At 45.2% G+C, this 16,613-nt stretch overlaps 1 protein-coding gene across 1 annotated transcript in view; it reads left to right on the forward strand.

Moving 5' to 3' along the window:
- The window catches only part of LOC140468867 (multiple C2 and transmembrane domain-containing protein 2-like), a 487,492-nt gene that overhangs the window by 60,204 nt on the left and 410,675 nt on the right, over positions 1-16,613 (forward strand). Inside the window, exon 2 of the mRNA XM_072564927.1 lies at positions 7,908-8,433. Within this exon, the coding sequence (XP_072421028.1) occupies positions 7,987-8,433 (447 nt within the window). The 5' untranslated portion in view covers positions 7,908-7,986. The remainder of the gene's footprint in view (positions 1-7,907; positions 8,434-16,613) is intronic.

Raw genomic sequence — 16,613 nt, forward strand, 5'->3', positions numbered from 1 at the left:
TTACAATGTGGTGTACAGCTGTAACATGCTGTCCCATAATCATGAACTCCGACCAATGAAGATAATGGTGACAAATGCCTTCTTCATCACCCTGTCTACTGATGACGTCACCTTGTCTTTTGTATCTTACTGATGCCAGTTCTATAGTGGTATGGCTTCATCTCTGGCTTTGGTCTTTAAATTAGCTTCCCTCCTGTTTTAGTCATCTGTCATTTATGTTTGACCCATTGTGCCTTAACAATGTGTAAATCCTATTAATTGTAAATGGTTGTAAAGACATGGAAGGGAGATGTAGAGAAAAAAGGCAAACTATACGAATACTCTAACAACATGAGGATGTGTATATTTCATTAAGTGTCAGATCACATGGGACTGAGGCCTGATGGGACAAGGCCTGACTGAAACCCTGGTCCGCTATGAGTGTGTACATCATTGATGATATTAATGGAAGAGGAGATTCAAACTGTGTTGGTCTGAACATGGTTCGCAGTCCATGTGGGATCAGTTGGTTCTGGAGACAGGCACTGAGGAAAGAGATGTGGCTGTGGTAGTGAGTCTGTTTGTGGACGTGGTTGAAAAGCTTCAGGGCAGAAGAGATGACCTGGGAGTTGCAGCGAGAGAGAGACTCACTGAGATCCTTGTAGAGGGAGGAGCAGAACTTCTTCAAGGTAAAAATCACACAACACCAGGTTATAGTCCAACAGGTTTGATTAGAAGCACTAGCTTTCAGAGTGCTGCTCCTTCATCAGGTCGTCGTGAACAATGACCTGATGAAGGAGCAGCGCTCTGAAAGCTAGTGCTTCCAAATAAACCTGTTGGACTGTAACCTGGTGTTGTGTGATTTTTAACTTTGTACACCCAGTCCAACACTGGCATCTCCAAATCATAACTACTTTTTCAAGGTAGGCTGTGATGAAGGGCTTTTGCCTAAAACGTCGATTTTCCTGCTCCTCGGATGGTGCCTCACCTGCTAACACCACTCTAATCTTGATGGATATTAATGGTTTGCACTTGCCTTGTGTTCGGCCCTCAGCTCCTTATACTAGCCCACAAACATCTCTGTTTGGAAAGCAAAATTTATCAATTCTTCACAAGGCCCAGCTGCCTCCTGAATCACTTCTGTTACCGGCAGTGTATTTACTGTGTGAAGTGTCTGGTTTTTAATTTGCCCTTTATAAGTAGAAGATTTTGTCTTTAGCACTAGTGTCATGGTACATCTTGAAGTATTACATGGCTCGCAGCAGATTGTTGTGTCACTTGCTCACTGCCGTGTTACTTTTTCCTGTTACTTTATGTCTTAGTCTCACTTTCACTTTCTGTTTGTGCCTCTATAATTTTCTCGTTGACGTACTATGCCTGATTTTTTGATGGTTCAGTAGATGCCCCTGCAACTGGAATCATCTGAAAACATTCCCAATGTGGAGTTAGGGCTGTAGATTTTAGATGATCCTCACATAATTGGCCTAATAGTTCACCAGGGGGTGGCATGGTGGCTCAGTGGTTAGCACTGCAGTTTCACAGCACCAGGGACCCGGGTTCGATTCCAGCCTCAGGCGATTGTCTGTGTGGAGTTTGCACATTCTCCCCATGTCTGTGTGGGTTTCCTCTGGGTGCTCTGGTTTCTCCCACATTCACAGAAGATGTGCAGGTTAGGTGGATTGGCCAAGCTAAATTGCCCCTTAGTGTCAGGTGCATTAGTCAGATGATCTGGGTGGGTTACTCTTCGGAGGGTCTCTGGACTGGTGGGGCTGAATGGCCTGTTTTCACACTGCAGGGAATCTAATCTAAAATAAGAGGAATTAAAACCTACTTGAACTCTTGGGTAACCAGTAAATGAACCCCATCACCATTTACACTTGACCGCTGTGCACATTCTGGTCTCTGCTGTCAACTTACCACATTGGGAATTGATGTGTCTGCAAAAAGCCTTGGAGCTTGACGATAACATTGTGTTTGATTCTCATGTTTTTATTGTAACTCAGACCATCTACTGAAGAAAGGGAACTCCCTCTTTTGTTTTCACAATACAGAACTTCCACATACTCCTATTTGTCACTTCATTGATCATATTGACCACAACTGCTGGAAATAATCTGTCAAAATCCTCTCAGCTTCACCTCCGTGACTACAGTCTCTACTTGTGAAGAATGAAGGGAAGGTTTTGAGGCACAACACTTTCCAGGTTCACATTGCTGAAAGCGGTCTTCCAAATCCAGCTCAGAGCAAAGATAATCCGCTAGACTTAGAAATGGAAATTGTCAAAACTGAGTTCAAATCTAGTCTCCATGTTGATCTCATTCATTTTGGTCAGAGTAGAGCAGATTCAGCAAGCCCTGTCTAATAATGGCCAACTCAAGGAAACCATCATCAGGAATGGCCCAAGCATATTCATCATCACCCCTGAGCATGTACTTCTTTTCTGCCCACTCAACGGTGAACTAGGAATATCTAGGAATGTAATTTTCAAAGGCAATCGGGTAAGTTTTCCACAAGCACTATGTTGAGATCTGCATGACCACATACATGTAGGTCACATTGGGCACTGAAAGAAAGATCAGCGATTGGCACGTGATCTATCTATTGGCCCGACATCAATAAGGACATGAAGCAATTGATCGAGTCATATATAATCGAGAGAGCCGCTCATCCCACATGAAATTCCTTTTGAGCCGTAATGCAAATTTTCCATTTCGAGAAGCCAATCACATCCTGACGATTGAACATTTCACCAAATTCCCTTCAGTGAGATAAATCAAAGATGGCACTACTGCAATAGTCATTGACATATTAGCCACCATGTTCATTATGTTTGTTCCTCAACAGGTTGTTAGGTGACAACAGTCTGTTGTACACTGGCTGGGACAACTCCAACATTTAAAGGGCATCTGGATGTGTACAGGAATAGAAAGAATTTAGAGGAATATGGGCCAAACGCTGGCAAATTGGACTAGATCAGCTTAGGATATCTGGACAAGTTGGTTAGAATGGTCTGTTTCTGTGCTGTACATCTCTGACTGTGGTGAATCTTTCCAAGACAAATACAGGAAGTGGGATTCATTGCATTATCTGTTTCATCACTACCCTAAGTGTAATGGTCTAGCAGAAAGTACTAGGCAAAAGTGAGGACTGCAGATGCTGGAAACCAGATGCTGGAATCGATGTTTCTCCATTCCTGATGAAGGGCTTTTGCCTGAATCTTCGATTTTCCTGCTCCTCGGATGCTGCCTGACCTGGTGTGCTTTTCCAGCACCACTCTGATCTAAACTCTAGCAGAAAGTACTGCTCGTTCAGTAAAGGCCCTGATGATTAAATGCAAAGCTGTTTGCCAAGACTTTCAGCATACCGTTGTAAATGTCTAAGTTGCTCCTGAAGGTAATGGTTTACCCTTACTGACCACTCTCCATTTGGAATATACATTGACACAATCCTTCCCACTCTTACCACTCAGCCATATTTCATTGCACTGTTGGAAAGAAATGGGAAAGTTGTAAAAGAGAGAGATCACTGAGTATGGAGACAGTTTTCCCAACTAGAACCAAGACAAAGCATCAGAGTTCAAGATTGCTCACCGATTGTGAGAGTCTGTGGAAAGCAACTAAGACATTGTGTCCAGCCCAGATTGTACAATATTGTCACAAGCCATGATCAAACTCTGCTGTAAAACAGATGACACATCTGAAATATGCATGACCTCCTATCCATCTTAAAAGACTTTGAAAGAATCACGCCATACATCCATTACCCATGATAAACATCTGTCCACCACATAAGATTTCATACTGCAGAATGAAGCTGCACTACTGAATTATGACATTTATATGAAGAGTAAATGTGGTTGCGTCGTGAGGCTGCCAAAGTGTTGTTGTGAAGTCTGAAGTGAACATATTAATGTGCACTTCTTTATTTTGTAAAATCTATCAAATCAGTCTCCGTTCTTCGAAGGCAGAAAGAGGGAATGTAGCATTCTTGTACAGATCTAAAAAGGGCACTAAGCATTTAAGACAGTGAGATAACATCTTGACATGTTATGCAGTATGTAAGAGGTCTCCAACTTTATCTTTCTCAGTCAGCAGTTTAGCAAGCAGCCAGCTAATTTGCTGACCGGTCTGTTCATCCACCAGACAACTGTGCACAATAATGATAGAAGTGCGCATAACTCCTAGTCTGTATACGTAAGTTGAAGAGAGTTGTTAACAAACTTCCAGATAACTGACTCAATATGTACCAGATTCTCAGGTACTGCAAATTGGTCAAAACAAATTGGTAGGAATGATAAGAAGGAACACTGTTAGAAATAGCTTTAACAAAATAAAGAGTCACAAAAGGAAATGAGTTTTCAAAGTAAAACAGTGGGAGAACAACATTGAGACAAATAAAAGTGGACACAAATGAGGGAACATAGGAGGCCTGCAGTGCATCTCCAACTGGGCCAATTACATGCAGAAGGGAGTTGGAACCTGAGGGGGCAAGACCAGTAGGGAGGTAAGTAGAAATCATTGGAACCACGCAGATTGGGAAATGCGAGTGTGTGGACTGAATGAGTCATCACTCGGTGTAATAAATAGAACTGTAGCATGTGAAAACTGGCACAACAGAAAGATCGCAACAAGCAAACTATATGGGAAAGAAGTGTGATGCTTCAAGAATATGTGCGCTGTATAAAAAGACAAGTATAATAGTATCATTGAACCTTTGTAAGTATTTGCTACTTTGTAATGAATGGGTGTGATTTACTGAACGACTACATCTCTCAATGTCCCACCTTTAACACTTGGTTGTGCATGCAACACGGGTCCACTCAATTTGCAGTGACTTTCGCTTGTTTGTCTACAAATATAGTGTGTCATCGGTCTGCTAACTTTATTTTTATTTAGTGTTGTTTGTGAAGTCTTGCCTTTGCATCAACTCTCCTCCCCACTCTTTTGTGTCAAGGTACATTGCGTTTCTGAACTCAACTCATTGTAAATTTAAATATTAGTGGTTTTTGGATCAATCCTTGCAGTTTTCTTTTAAATCATTCCTGGGATTTGGTCCTTGCTGGCTTGGCCAGCAGATCACCCATCCCTAGTTTCCCTTGAGGAAGTGGTGATGAGCTTTGCTGACCACCTTCAGTTCACTGCTGAGTATCTGCTCATTCATTGCTTTCTTCACAAGTACCTACAATTTCCTTCACAATACTCTTCTGCAGGTCTGTTTAAATTCTCCACTGGTGCAAATTTTGAACACTTGTTTTAGATTAGATTCCCTACAGTGTGGAAGCAGGCCCTTCGGCCCAACGAGTCCACACCGACCCTCCGAAGAGTAGCCCACCCAGACCTATTTCCCTCTTGACTAAGGTGTACACCTAACACTACGGGCAATTTAGCACAGTGAATTCGCCTGACCTGCACATCTTTGGGCTATGGGAGGAAACTGGAGCACCCAGAGGAAACCCACGCGGACACTGGGAGAATGTGCAAACTCCACACAGTCACCCGCGTCTGGAATCGAACCTGGGTCCCTGGTGCTGTGAGGCTGCAGTGCTAACCACTGAGCCACTTGTGATGGGCCGTAGACGAATATGTGCCTTGACCATTGTCACACAGCAACAAGTGAGTGAGTTTACATCTCTACTTTGATGTTGGGTGACACAGTGGGTTGTCTTCCTTCCTAGGTGATTTTGAGGGAACCCAGTTTTGCCAAAGCTGATGCCCCAGGAGAAAGTGAAGTCTGCAGATGATGGAGATCCGAGTCGAGAGTGTGGTACTGGCAAGCCACAACAGGTCATCCTGAGAATTGAAGGGGGTATTTGGGCATAAGCCCCTGATGGAACATCGATTCTCCTATTCCTTGGTTGCTGCCTGACCTGCTGTGCTTTTCCAGCACCACACTCTCAAAGCTGATGCCCTTCAAGTTAACCTGAATCCTCCTCAATCTGTGATGTAGTGAGCATCCTCCCTTGCTTTGAACCAGAAACCCCTGATTCGAGTCCTGCACCAGGGCTGGTGCCTGTGGAAGGAGCATTTCTAACTTAAGAGTATCAAGCTGTAAATCTTTCCAACGTGCCCAGGCACTAATGAAAATCAATGCAGCCCTTGAAGCTCAAGCAAGGCCCAATTCTTCGAAGCGAGAACGAAAGAAAAATCAAACTGATGATTGGAAGAAGAGCAGGAGGCTGTCTGAGTCATCAGTCTTCCCTCGAGCATCACCACTCGTTACAGATTCATTCATGTTTGTAAGCTGCAGGATTGCACCAAGAGAACGTGTCACCACAATTCCTGACAAACATTAGTCAGTACGCTGCAGGCTGGTGAGTGGGTTTGGACCACATTGGGGAGTCCTGAGGACGTGAAAGGTCTAATGTAAATAAAAGATTTATTGTTGGTTATAGTCACTGGTGCAATAAAATGAGACCAAAAGTAGACAGAATCCAGATTTCTTGATTCCCTTGTTTAGGGAGATGGTGATATGGAGGTAATATCTCTAATTGGACCAGGTATCCAAAGGTGCAGGCTAATGCTTTAACAACCATATGGCCATAAGAAATAGGAACAGGAGTAGGCTGTTTGGCCCTTCAAGTCTACTGTGCCATTCAGTAGGATCACTGCTGATCATAGGGTGGTGCGGTGGATCAATGGTTTGCACTCTTGCCTCACAACACCAGGGACCCAGATTCAATTCCACCCTCGGACAACTGTGTGGAGTTTGTGTACTCTCCCTGTGTCTGGGTGGGTTTCCTCTGGGTGTTCGGGTTTCCTCCCACGGTCTAAAGGTTAAGTGAATTGCTAAATTACCCATAGTGTCCAGGGATGTGTAGGTCAAGCATGGTTACAGGGATAGGATCAGTCTGGGTGGGATGCTGTTCGGAGGGTCGAGTGGACTCATTGGGCCGAATGGCCTGCTTCAGTAGTGTGGGGATTTTGTGATCTGACATTCTTCACGTCCATTTTCCTGCCCTTTTCCCCATAACCCCTGATTTTCCTTTTGATCAAGAATCTATCTCAGTGTTAAATATACACAGGGACATATGTGTGTGTGCGTGTATGAAATGTAGATCTATATGTGTATGTACACACAAATATAAACAGATATATTATATATATATATTTGTTGTTATTCTTGGATGAGTTGTTAGCTGTCTTATACTGTATAGTAAAGAAAAAGAAGAAATTCAAATATATCCATCTTCGTTTGAAAGCTTGAAATGTAAGATAAAGAAGATTAGAATGTGTATGGATCTCTCTAGCATTAGAGATGTGGTATGTAAACATCTTCAGTGAAGAGTGCTATGTAATAATGAAAAGTCAGCAACAGCCATATGAACTGATCCTGGTGCTTGAGAGAAGCAAGCAGAGCCTTTTTTGGGAAGATTGTGATTTTTCTTCCCCATTGCCTCCCTTCCTGTTTGCTAGTGTGATTGACCTGACTGTAGGACGTGTCCACCCATCGATTGTGCTGCCAGAGTAACTTGTTTCTCTGTAGCTATCCTGCTGAATCTCTTGTCATAGCTTAAACATATTGATCAGATCACTCCTCATTCAGAAAGCCAAGTTTATCTAATCTGTCTTCCTCATTTCATGCTCTAAGTTGTGATGTTGAGTCGGCTTAAGTAATTATCCAGTTATTGAAGGAAAAGCTGTCAAAACATCTCAACTTGCACTTCTCAAGACCTGCAAAGGAATGCTAAATTTCAAAGGGAGCACCACTATCTACAGCATGAGAAATGTGTTTTGATTAAATCTGATTGGTCAAAGGTCATTACTACTGACATAAACAATGATGATAAGTCTGATAACTGTACATCCCATTGCATTAAATTGTTGAGTGAAGCTAAGTGCTCAGTGATATTGTGTAAATTGTATAAAGAGTAGCTGACAATTTGGGGCTGACACCCAGTGACCATTTGTCCCTCCATTTTTCACTGACAGATCCTGCATAAACAAGAGGCTGAGGAGGCCGTCTCTGAGAGAGCAGGACCATCGAGGACTTGGTCGAGTCCTCAGCGACATGGAGTCGCAGAAGGACATTACCACGTGGGAATCCTTCCGTGCCAAGACCAAGCCCTTCCTGCAGAACTTAAAGAAAGGCAAAATGTTGAGCAAGAGGAAAGAAGGGAAGAAGAGGCACCTTCTGGACCAGCGGATGAGCGTGTCGGAGCCAGACATGGTGCAAGTGGGCAAGACGTACAGTGAGAGCTGCTCTCGCGTAATTGTCAAGACCTCTGCCATCAACTACTTCAGCAGCCCGTCCACCCCGGTTAAGAAACGGGATCAGGTCATGGCGCCGCAAATTTCAGTCTCGCCAGGCCAGCCTCAGAAACCGGAGAACTCGTGTCCTGAAAAGGAAGCTTGCACACCCACTACATTACCCGAGTTAGTCAAGGAATCCAGCAGCAATAGCGCTGAAGACCTGGTGGAACGCAGCTTCTATCTTGGAACGGATGACAAATATGCGGTAGGTGTTTAAAGGAAACGCAGAGGCGCATCTTCTCCTTTTTTGGGCCGAATGGTGGATTTGTAACCATATCCAGCCGAGGTACATTTGGCGCCTGCCATGTGAGAGAGGCATGGAGTGCCACTGATTTTAAAAAAACCTGCTAAGATTAACAGTTTGAAATGAACTTCGACAGATACTTACCCAAGGGTGTAAAGTCATCCAGAGGAACGAGTGAGACCATGGCTGGAAAACTGTGAACAGGTTTGGTCCCCATATCTCAGGAAAGATAGACCACCAATGGAGCCAATCCAGAGCAGGTTCTCTAGACTAATACCAGATTTGGAAAGATTGTCTTCTGAGGATTGGCTGAGTAGGTTGGGGCTTGTGCTGATTGGAGTTCAGAAGTATGAGAGGAGACCTTATTGAAACACTTATGATTATCAAGGAGTGTGACAGGGTAGATGTGGAATTGTTTTCCTGTTGTGAGGGAGTCTTAAGACCAGAGGGCATCATCTTTGATTGAGGAGCCATGCATTTAAGGCAGAGATGAGAAAGAATTTGTTCTCTTGGTAGTGAGTCTGTGGAATTCTAGGAAGGGGAGGGAAAGGTCTAGGAAGGGGAGGGAGGAGTCTGAGACGGTCCAGGTGAATTTGAGGTCGGGGTGGAAGGTGTTGGTAAAGTGGATGAACTGTTCAACCTCCTCGTGGGAGCACGAGGCAGCGCCGATACAGTCATCGATGTAGCGGAGGAAAAGGTTGGGGGTGGTGCCAGCTGCGGAAGATGGACTGTTCCACATATCCGACAAAGAGGCAGGCATAGCTGGGGTAGGCATAGCCATGGCTACTCCTTTGGTTTGGAGGAAGTGGGAGGATTGGAAAGAAAAGTTGTTCTGGGTGAGGACCAGTTCAGTCAGTCGAAGGAGGGTGTCAGTGGAAGGGTACTGGTTGGTATGGCGGGTAAGGAAGAAGCAGAGGGCTTTGAGTCCTTCGTGATGGGGGATGGAGGTGGACAGGGACTGGATGTCCATGGTGAAGATAAGGCGTTGGGGTCTGGGGAAGCGAAAATCGTGGAGGGTGTGGGTGGTGTCCCGAACGTAGGTGGGGAGTTCTTGGACTAAGGGGGACAGGATCGTGTCGAGGTATGCAGAGATGAGTTCGGTGCGGCAGGAGCAGGCTGAGACAATGGTTCGGCTGGGGCAGTCAGGTTTGTGGATTTTGGACAGGAGGTGGAAACGGGCGGTGCGGGGTTGTGGGACTATGCGGTCGGAGGCGGTGGATGGGAGATCCCCTGAGGTGATGAGGTTATGGATGGTCTGGGAGAGGATGGTTTGGTGGTGGGAGGTGGGGTCATGGTCAAGGGGGCAGTAGGAGGAGGTGTCCATGAGCTGACGTTTAGCCAATTCCTTCGTCTTCGCCACATCTGCTCCCAGTAGGACCAGTTCCAAAACCGTACAACCCAGATGGCCTCCTCCTTCAAGGACCGCAATTTCCCCCCAGACGTGGTCGACGATGCCCTCCACCGCATCTCTTCCACTTCCCGCTCCTCCGCCCTTGAGCCCCGCCCCTCCAACCGCCACCAGGACAGAACCCCACTGGTCCTCACCTACCACCCCACCAACCTCCATGTACAGCGTATCATCCGCTGTCATTTCTGCCACCTCCAAACGGACCCCACCACCAAGGATATATTTCCCTTCCCTCCCCTATCAGCGTTTCGAAAAGACCACTCCCTCCGTGACTCCCTTGTCAAGTCCACACCCCCCACCAACCCAACCTCCACTCGCGGCACCTTCCCCTGCAACCGCAAGAAATGCAAAACTTGCACTCACAACTCCCCCCTTACTTCCCTCCAAGGGCCCAAGGGTCACTTCCATATCCGCCACAAATTCACCTGCACCTCCACACACATCATCTATTGCAGCCGCTGCACCCGATGTGGCCTCCTCTATATTGGGGAGACAGGCCGCCTACTTGCAGAACGTTTCAGAGAACAACTCTGGGACACCCGGACCAACCAACCCAATCACCCCGTAGCTCAACACTTCAACTCTCCCTCCCACTCCACCAAGGACATGCAGGTCCTTGGACTCCTCCATCGCCAGACCATAGCAACACGACGGTTGGAGGAAGAACACCTCATCTCCCACCTAGGAACCCTCCAACCACAAGGGATGAAGTTAGATTTCTCCAGTTTCCTCATTTCCCCTCCCCCCACCTTGTCTCAGTCAAATCCCTCGAACTCGGCACCGCCTTCCTAATCTGCAATCTTCTTCCTGACCTCTTTGCCCCCACCCCACTCCAGCCGATCACCCTCACCTTAACCTCCTTCCACCTATCACATTTCCAACGCCCCTCCCCCAAGTCCCTCCTTCCTACCTTTTATCTTAGCCTGCTGGACACACTTTTCTCATTCCTGAAGAAGGGCTTATGCCCGAAATGTTGATTCTCCTGTTCCTTGGATGCTGCCTGACCCGCTGTGCTTTTCCAGCAACACATTTTCAGCTCTGATCTCCAGTATCTGCAGTCCTCACTTTCTCCTGCTCTTACATATGGCCTCCGTAGAATACAAACAAAATTCATCCAGAATTGGACTCTTGAACAGAGGGCATTCTCCAAATCCATCTTTCCAAAGAAAAAGCTTTTGGAAGTCTGTAATTTTCACTTCCATCCACCCCCCACAAAAAAAAGAGAGGAGAGAGGTTCGATGAATTGAAAATTTCAAAATTGGTATTGGTTAAGGCTTTTGTTGGTTGAGAGTCAAGAGCCCTGTGCCCCCTCCTAAGTCCTCTTGGGATACCCCCCCCCCAACATTGCTGATGAAGGGCTTATGCCAAAAATGTCAAGTCCTGCCCGACCGCCTATGCTTTTCCAGGGCCACCCGTTTTGCCTCTGCTGTCCAGCATAGGGGCTGCACAGTGGCTCAGTGGTTAGCACTGCTGCCTCACAGCACCAGGGTCCCAGGTTTGATTCCAGCCTTGGGTGACTGTCTTTGTGGAGTTTGCACATTCTCCCCATGTCTGTGTGGGTTTCTTCCCACAGTCCAGAGATATGCAGGTCGGGTGAATTGGCCATGCTAAATTGCCCATAGTGTTAGGTGTATTAGTCAGAGGGAAATGGGACTGGGTGGGTTACTCTTCAGAGGGTTGGTGTGGATTGGTTGAGCCGAAGGGAATCTAATCTAATCTGCAGTCCTCACTTTCTCCTAGTTATAGAGTCATACAGACCAAAAGAGTGCCTTTGGCCCATTGAGTCTACACCAATCAGCTTGCATTAATTCCTCTTCCTCGCACTTGGCTCATAGCTTTGAATGTTAAGCCTTTTCAAGTGCTTCTCCTTGTACTTACCAAAGGTTACAGAATGAGACGGCCAAAATGGATTGACTGATCCTGATCTTCTGAAACAGCTTGATGGGCTGTGACCTGTTTTGATGACATTCATTCTGCTTCTCTCTCATTCTCACACACACACACACACACACACACACACACACACACACTCCTGCTCTGTCTCCCTGCAGATGCAGCCGGCCTGTCTGTTTTCACCATTTTCTGTGTTTTATTTTGCCTCATGTTCGCAATGGCCATGATATTTTAATTTTGTAGATTAAGGGCTGAATGGCCTTTAACTAGTTCTTGCCTTGCTGTAATGGCAGAGTCTTGCTATTGACTCACAGGAGAATGCTGTATAAAGACACGGAAACCGGAGTGTCCCCTTTTGGAGTCAAAACAGTTTGGTGCCTGGTGAATAATTTGGAAGTGAAAGTCTGTTTTGACACAAATAAGGTCTCCACAATAACCTGGGGCTTATGGTACATGGATTGAAAACTCCAAGACTGTGTATCAGACATAATTGTGGGAAATTAAAAGTTTTGTATAAACTAAACTCATTAAAATCTAGGTGTAACAGGATTCATCTTTCAATGAGAAGTTCATGGGCCGACAAGTGATTTAACTGTTGTCACTGTGGAGGGTTTTGTTTAGAGTGGGTGTGTGTGATTACTGATAATTTATTTCCTTGTTGACTGTTTTGCAGTATGTAGGCAGAATGTGTCAAAATATAAAAATCCCTTTCAAATCGCATGACCCCCACATTAAGGACCCTGACCTAGATTCTCTGAATTGCTGATTTACAGATTGATTAGGATTGGTATAAATGCTGTCTTTATCAGCAGCAAAAAACATTTGTTTGATGCACAAAGTGTTTATTCTGTGCAGTACGCATATGAATCTGAGTCATTGTTGTATATCGACTAATACTATCTTGGAAAGGGACAAAATATTTTCTTTTTGAGAGGTTCTTGGGACCACTTTTTTGTTTTCAGGGGTTCATTTTCATTCTCATCAATTTATAATGCAATACAGCCACTTCATACCGTCTGTGTTTGTATTAACATGTGAGGTTTCAACTCTCAAAGAAGCAGAAATTGAATAATTTATCAAAGCTCTCAATTATAAACCCTACATCAAACTTCAAGTTACAGCATTCAAGGAAAACATTAATTTCCGAGGTGTGTTGTAATTACATAGGTGCAAGACAACAGACTTAAGTTAGAAATAAAAGTTGCTTTCAAAATGACTGATTCACTTCAACATGCAAAAAACCATCACTCAAAGCACACCTTCCATATTGTGTGAAGTTGCATTTCCATCGCATATGTCCAAAGCTGAAAGACTTTAACTGGAGAGTCTGAGATGTAAATTGGCTAATTGACAGTGTTCATTCCAAAGGAATATGCCCCATTATTCCCCCATCTAGTAGCTCCTGAACATATGCAGCCTTAGGCTAGAGCTTCCACATTCATTTACCTGCAATCCATTACCTTTTAGTTTTCCTGCTCCAGGTTAACAGTGCGTTACTTAGTAGGCAGGTTTTAAACTGTTCTTGCTTCTTCACTGTCACCTCTCTCTGCCATCACAATTGCCCTCTTGTCTTCATGTCTCTTGTAGATTCACACCACCCCCACTCGACCCTGAAAGCCCCCACACATCCGACGGATGGAATTCCTGACATACAGGTCCCTGCTATCATCCCTCCCAATCCTGCTCCCAGAAAAAGGCCTTCCCCGATGTTTCTCTCACTTACAATCCTCACTCTCACTTTCACTCTTACTCTCGCTCTCTGTCACACTCGCTCTCTGTCACACTCGCTCTCTGTCACACTCGCTCTCTGTCACACTCGCTCTCTGTCACACTCGCTCTCTGTCACACTCGCTCTCTGTCACACTCACTGTCATGCTCTCGCTCGCTGTTGCGCTCTCACTCGCACTCTTGCTCTCATGTTCTCTTTCTCTTGCTCACGCTCTTTCGCTTGCTTTCGCGCTCTCTTTCACGCGCTAGCTCTATCGTTTGCATGCTCTGTCACACTCTCACCCTCACCCTCACCCTCGCATGCTCACTCATTTAGCCAGCTCACCGCCTCTGTAGTCACAGACTGGGTCTCTCTTTTACCCATGAACTCCTAATGCTGGAGAGAACTAGCCTATGATTGGAACAGCCCCTCTCAGATTCTGCCCATTCAACTCGCTGGGATAAGGTTTGTAATTGTGCTCGTCCACAGGAGTAGGCTGTTTGGCCCCTTGACTCTCATGTGCCTTGAAGTATTCAAGAGGGCGTTGGATGGTTCTTTGGATAAAAATAACATGCAAGAGTATAGGAGTAAAGCAGGAGATTGGTACGAGGTAATGATGCTCATTTATCAGTTCAGACGTGATGGACCGAATGGTGTAATACTTCTGTGATTCTGAGTCCATGTTCTCTGTAAAATATCGGAGATCAGGAAGGAATTTGGATGCTCGGTTGGCCAAAACTGCAGTGATCAAAGTGGGTGCCATTTTCAAGATCAGCCCCTGTCCTACTATTGCCACGTCCAGGAAGGCAAATTGCAAATATGTTGTATTTAAAAATGGGAAGTGATTGCCCATTGATTGCCCATCCCTAACTGCATGGAGGATATGTAAGAGTTGAGCATGTTGTTGTGGGTCTGGAGTCACATGTACCCCAGTCCAGGTAAAGATGACAGATTTCCTTCCCTAAAGGCCATTAGTGAACCAGATGGGTTTTTACAACAATCTAGGAGCTGACTGTTAAACCGGTTCTTCGTTCCAGGTTTTCTGCCTGGAAGGGATTTGAACAGTGTCCCCAGTGCATCAGCCTTCAATTCTGCATTCTAGTCAAGCGATGGTTCGTTGAAGTTTGTGTCACAGGGAGACAGGGTGGTTAAGAAGGCGTTTAGCACGCTTGCCTTCATTGCTGAGATCTTTGAGCATCGGAGTTGGGACGTGATGTTAAGGTTGTTCAGGACGTTCGTGAGGCCTTTTGTGGCACACTGTGTCGAGTTCTGGTCATCCTATTATAGGAAGGATTGTATTAAGCTGGAGAGGACTCAGATAATATTTACCAGGATGTTGCTGGAAATGGAGCGTTTGAGATATCTGGAGAGACTGGAGAGGCTGGGACCTTTTTCTCTGGAGCGTAGGAGGTTGAGAGGTGACCTTAAGGTTTATAAAATTGTGAGGCGCATATGCATAACATTAATGGTCTTTACCCTGGGGTAAGGGGGAGTTCAAAACAAGGGGATAAATTTTTAAGGTGACAGGAGAAAGATTGAAAAAAAAAGTAAGGGGCAATTTTTTGTTTACACCGAGAGTGGTTTGTATGAACTTCCAGAGCAAGTGATAGATAGGGGCACAGTTACAAAGATTAAAAGTCTTTGGATGTGTATGTGAGTAAGAAATATTTGGAGGGATATGGACCAAGGGCTGGCAGGTGGGACTACTTCGGTTTGGGGACATGGTCGGCATGGACTGGTTGGACCGAAGGGTCTCTGTTTCCTCGCTGACTATGCAGATGGGTAACAGTCACTATTGGTCTGGCCTGACTGGATTAACCAAACGCAGGCTTCCTCAGGACTTAGAGATCTTCAAAGAGACAGGACACCTGTCCCAAACATGGACATCGAATTCCTCCTTTCCTGCTTTCCTAGTTGGCGCTCTGGAAATGTGAACATAATAATTTCTGCTCAGTGTTTTGGGGACTTAGTAGGTTGTTTCCTACCTAAAAAAAAGTAGACTTTTCTTGGCAGACTATAACACTTTACAAATGAAATCATCAGAAAATGATTTGCAACATGCCAGGTGTAGATCACCAGAGTGGATGTTCAGTGTCATCGCCTGTGTTTATGACAATTCCATTCAATATTACTTGGTACCAGACTGTAGTTCGGTCTTGCTAGAGGACGTGTAGGCTATTTTTGAAAATGGATCATGTTCAGTTGGATATTTTCTAATCAACCTTCTCAAAAATGTTATTACATACCTCTGGAGCAAGTGGGATTTGAACGCAAGCCTCCTCGGTCAGTGGTCAGGACACTACCACTGCACCACAAAAGCCCTTTAGTTCCTACTATATTGCAAAACACAGCCAGCTGGTCAAAATTGTTCAGTGGCCAAAAGCTGTGATTCATATGTTAATACCTGTACGTTTCTTTGCCTGTAAAATACCACGGCCAGGGTGATATCATATGAATGTTTTCATGCATGTTAGCCCTTATAACATGCATCTCAGAGTCTGGATTCTTTATGAGACAGATATGTTGAAATTTGTTAATTATTCAAATTCAATGAAAGAAAGAAAGAAAGAATCTGGAATTGAGAATCAACTGATGACCATGAAACCATTGCTGATTTTCTGAAAGATCTGTCTGTCTCGTTTGGGAAGGAAATCTGCCATCCTTACCTCTTCTAACCTACATGTGACTCCAGACCCACAGCTTTCAACTGCCCTCTGGAATGGCCTAGCAAGCCACTCAGTTCAAGGGCAGGAAATAAATGCTGGGCAGCCAGCAGCACCCATGTCCCATAAGTGAATCAAAAAAACTGCGCAATGATGTGATGTCTCGGATTTGCACGTAGCCTAGGTTCTACACTTACTGTATTACTGCTACATTCTATACCAGCTGGGGCAGGGGGTCTGTTTAGCTCAGTTGGCTGAATGGTTGGTTTGCGAAGGCGGTGTGATATCAGACAGTGTGGGTTCTTGCATTGCTTGAGGTTAACATGAAGGACTTTCCTTGTCAAACTCTCCCCTTGCCTCTGAGGTGTGGTGACCCTTGGGTTAAATCACCACCAGTTGTCTCTCGCTAATGAGAGAGCAGCCCCAGGGTTGGTCTGATTATGGCTAATTGACACCAGCTGAAAGACTC

This window comes from Chiloscyllium punctatum, chromosome 48 (genome assembly GCF_047496795.1).
Source record: "Chiloscyllium punctatum isolate Juve2018m chromosome 48, sChiPun1.3, whole genome shotgun sequence".
Classification (NCBI taxonomy): Eukaryota; Metazoa; Chordata; class Chondrichthyes; order Orectolobiformes; family Hemiscylliidae; genus Chiloscyllium; species Chiloscyllium punctatum.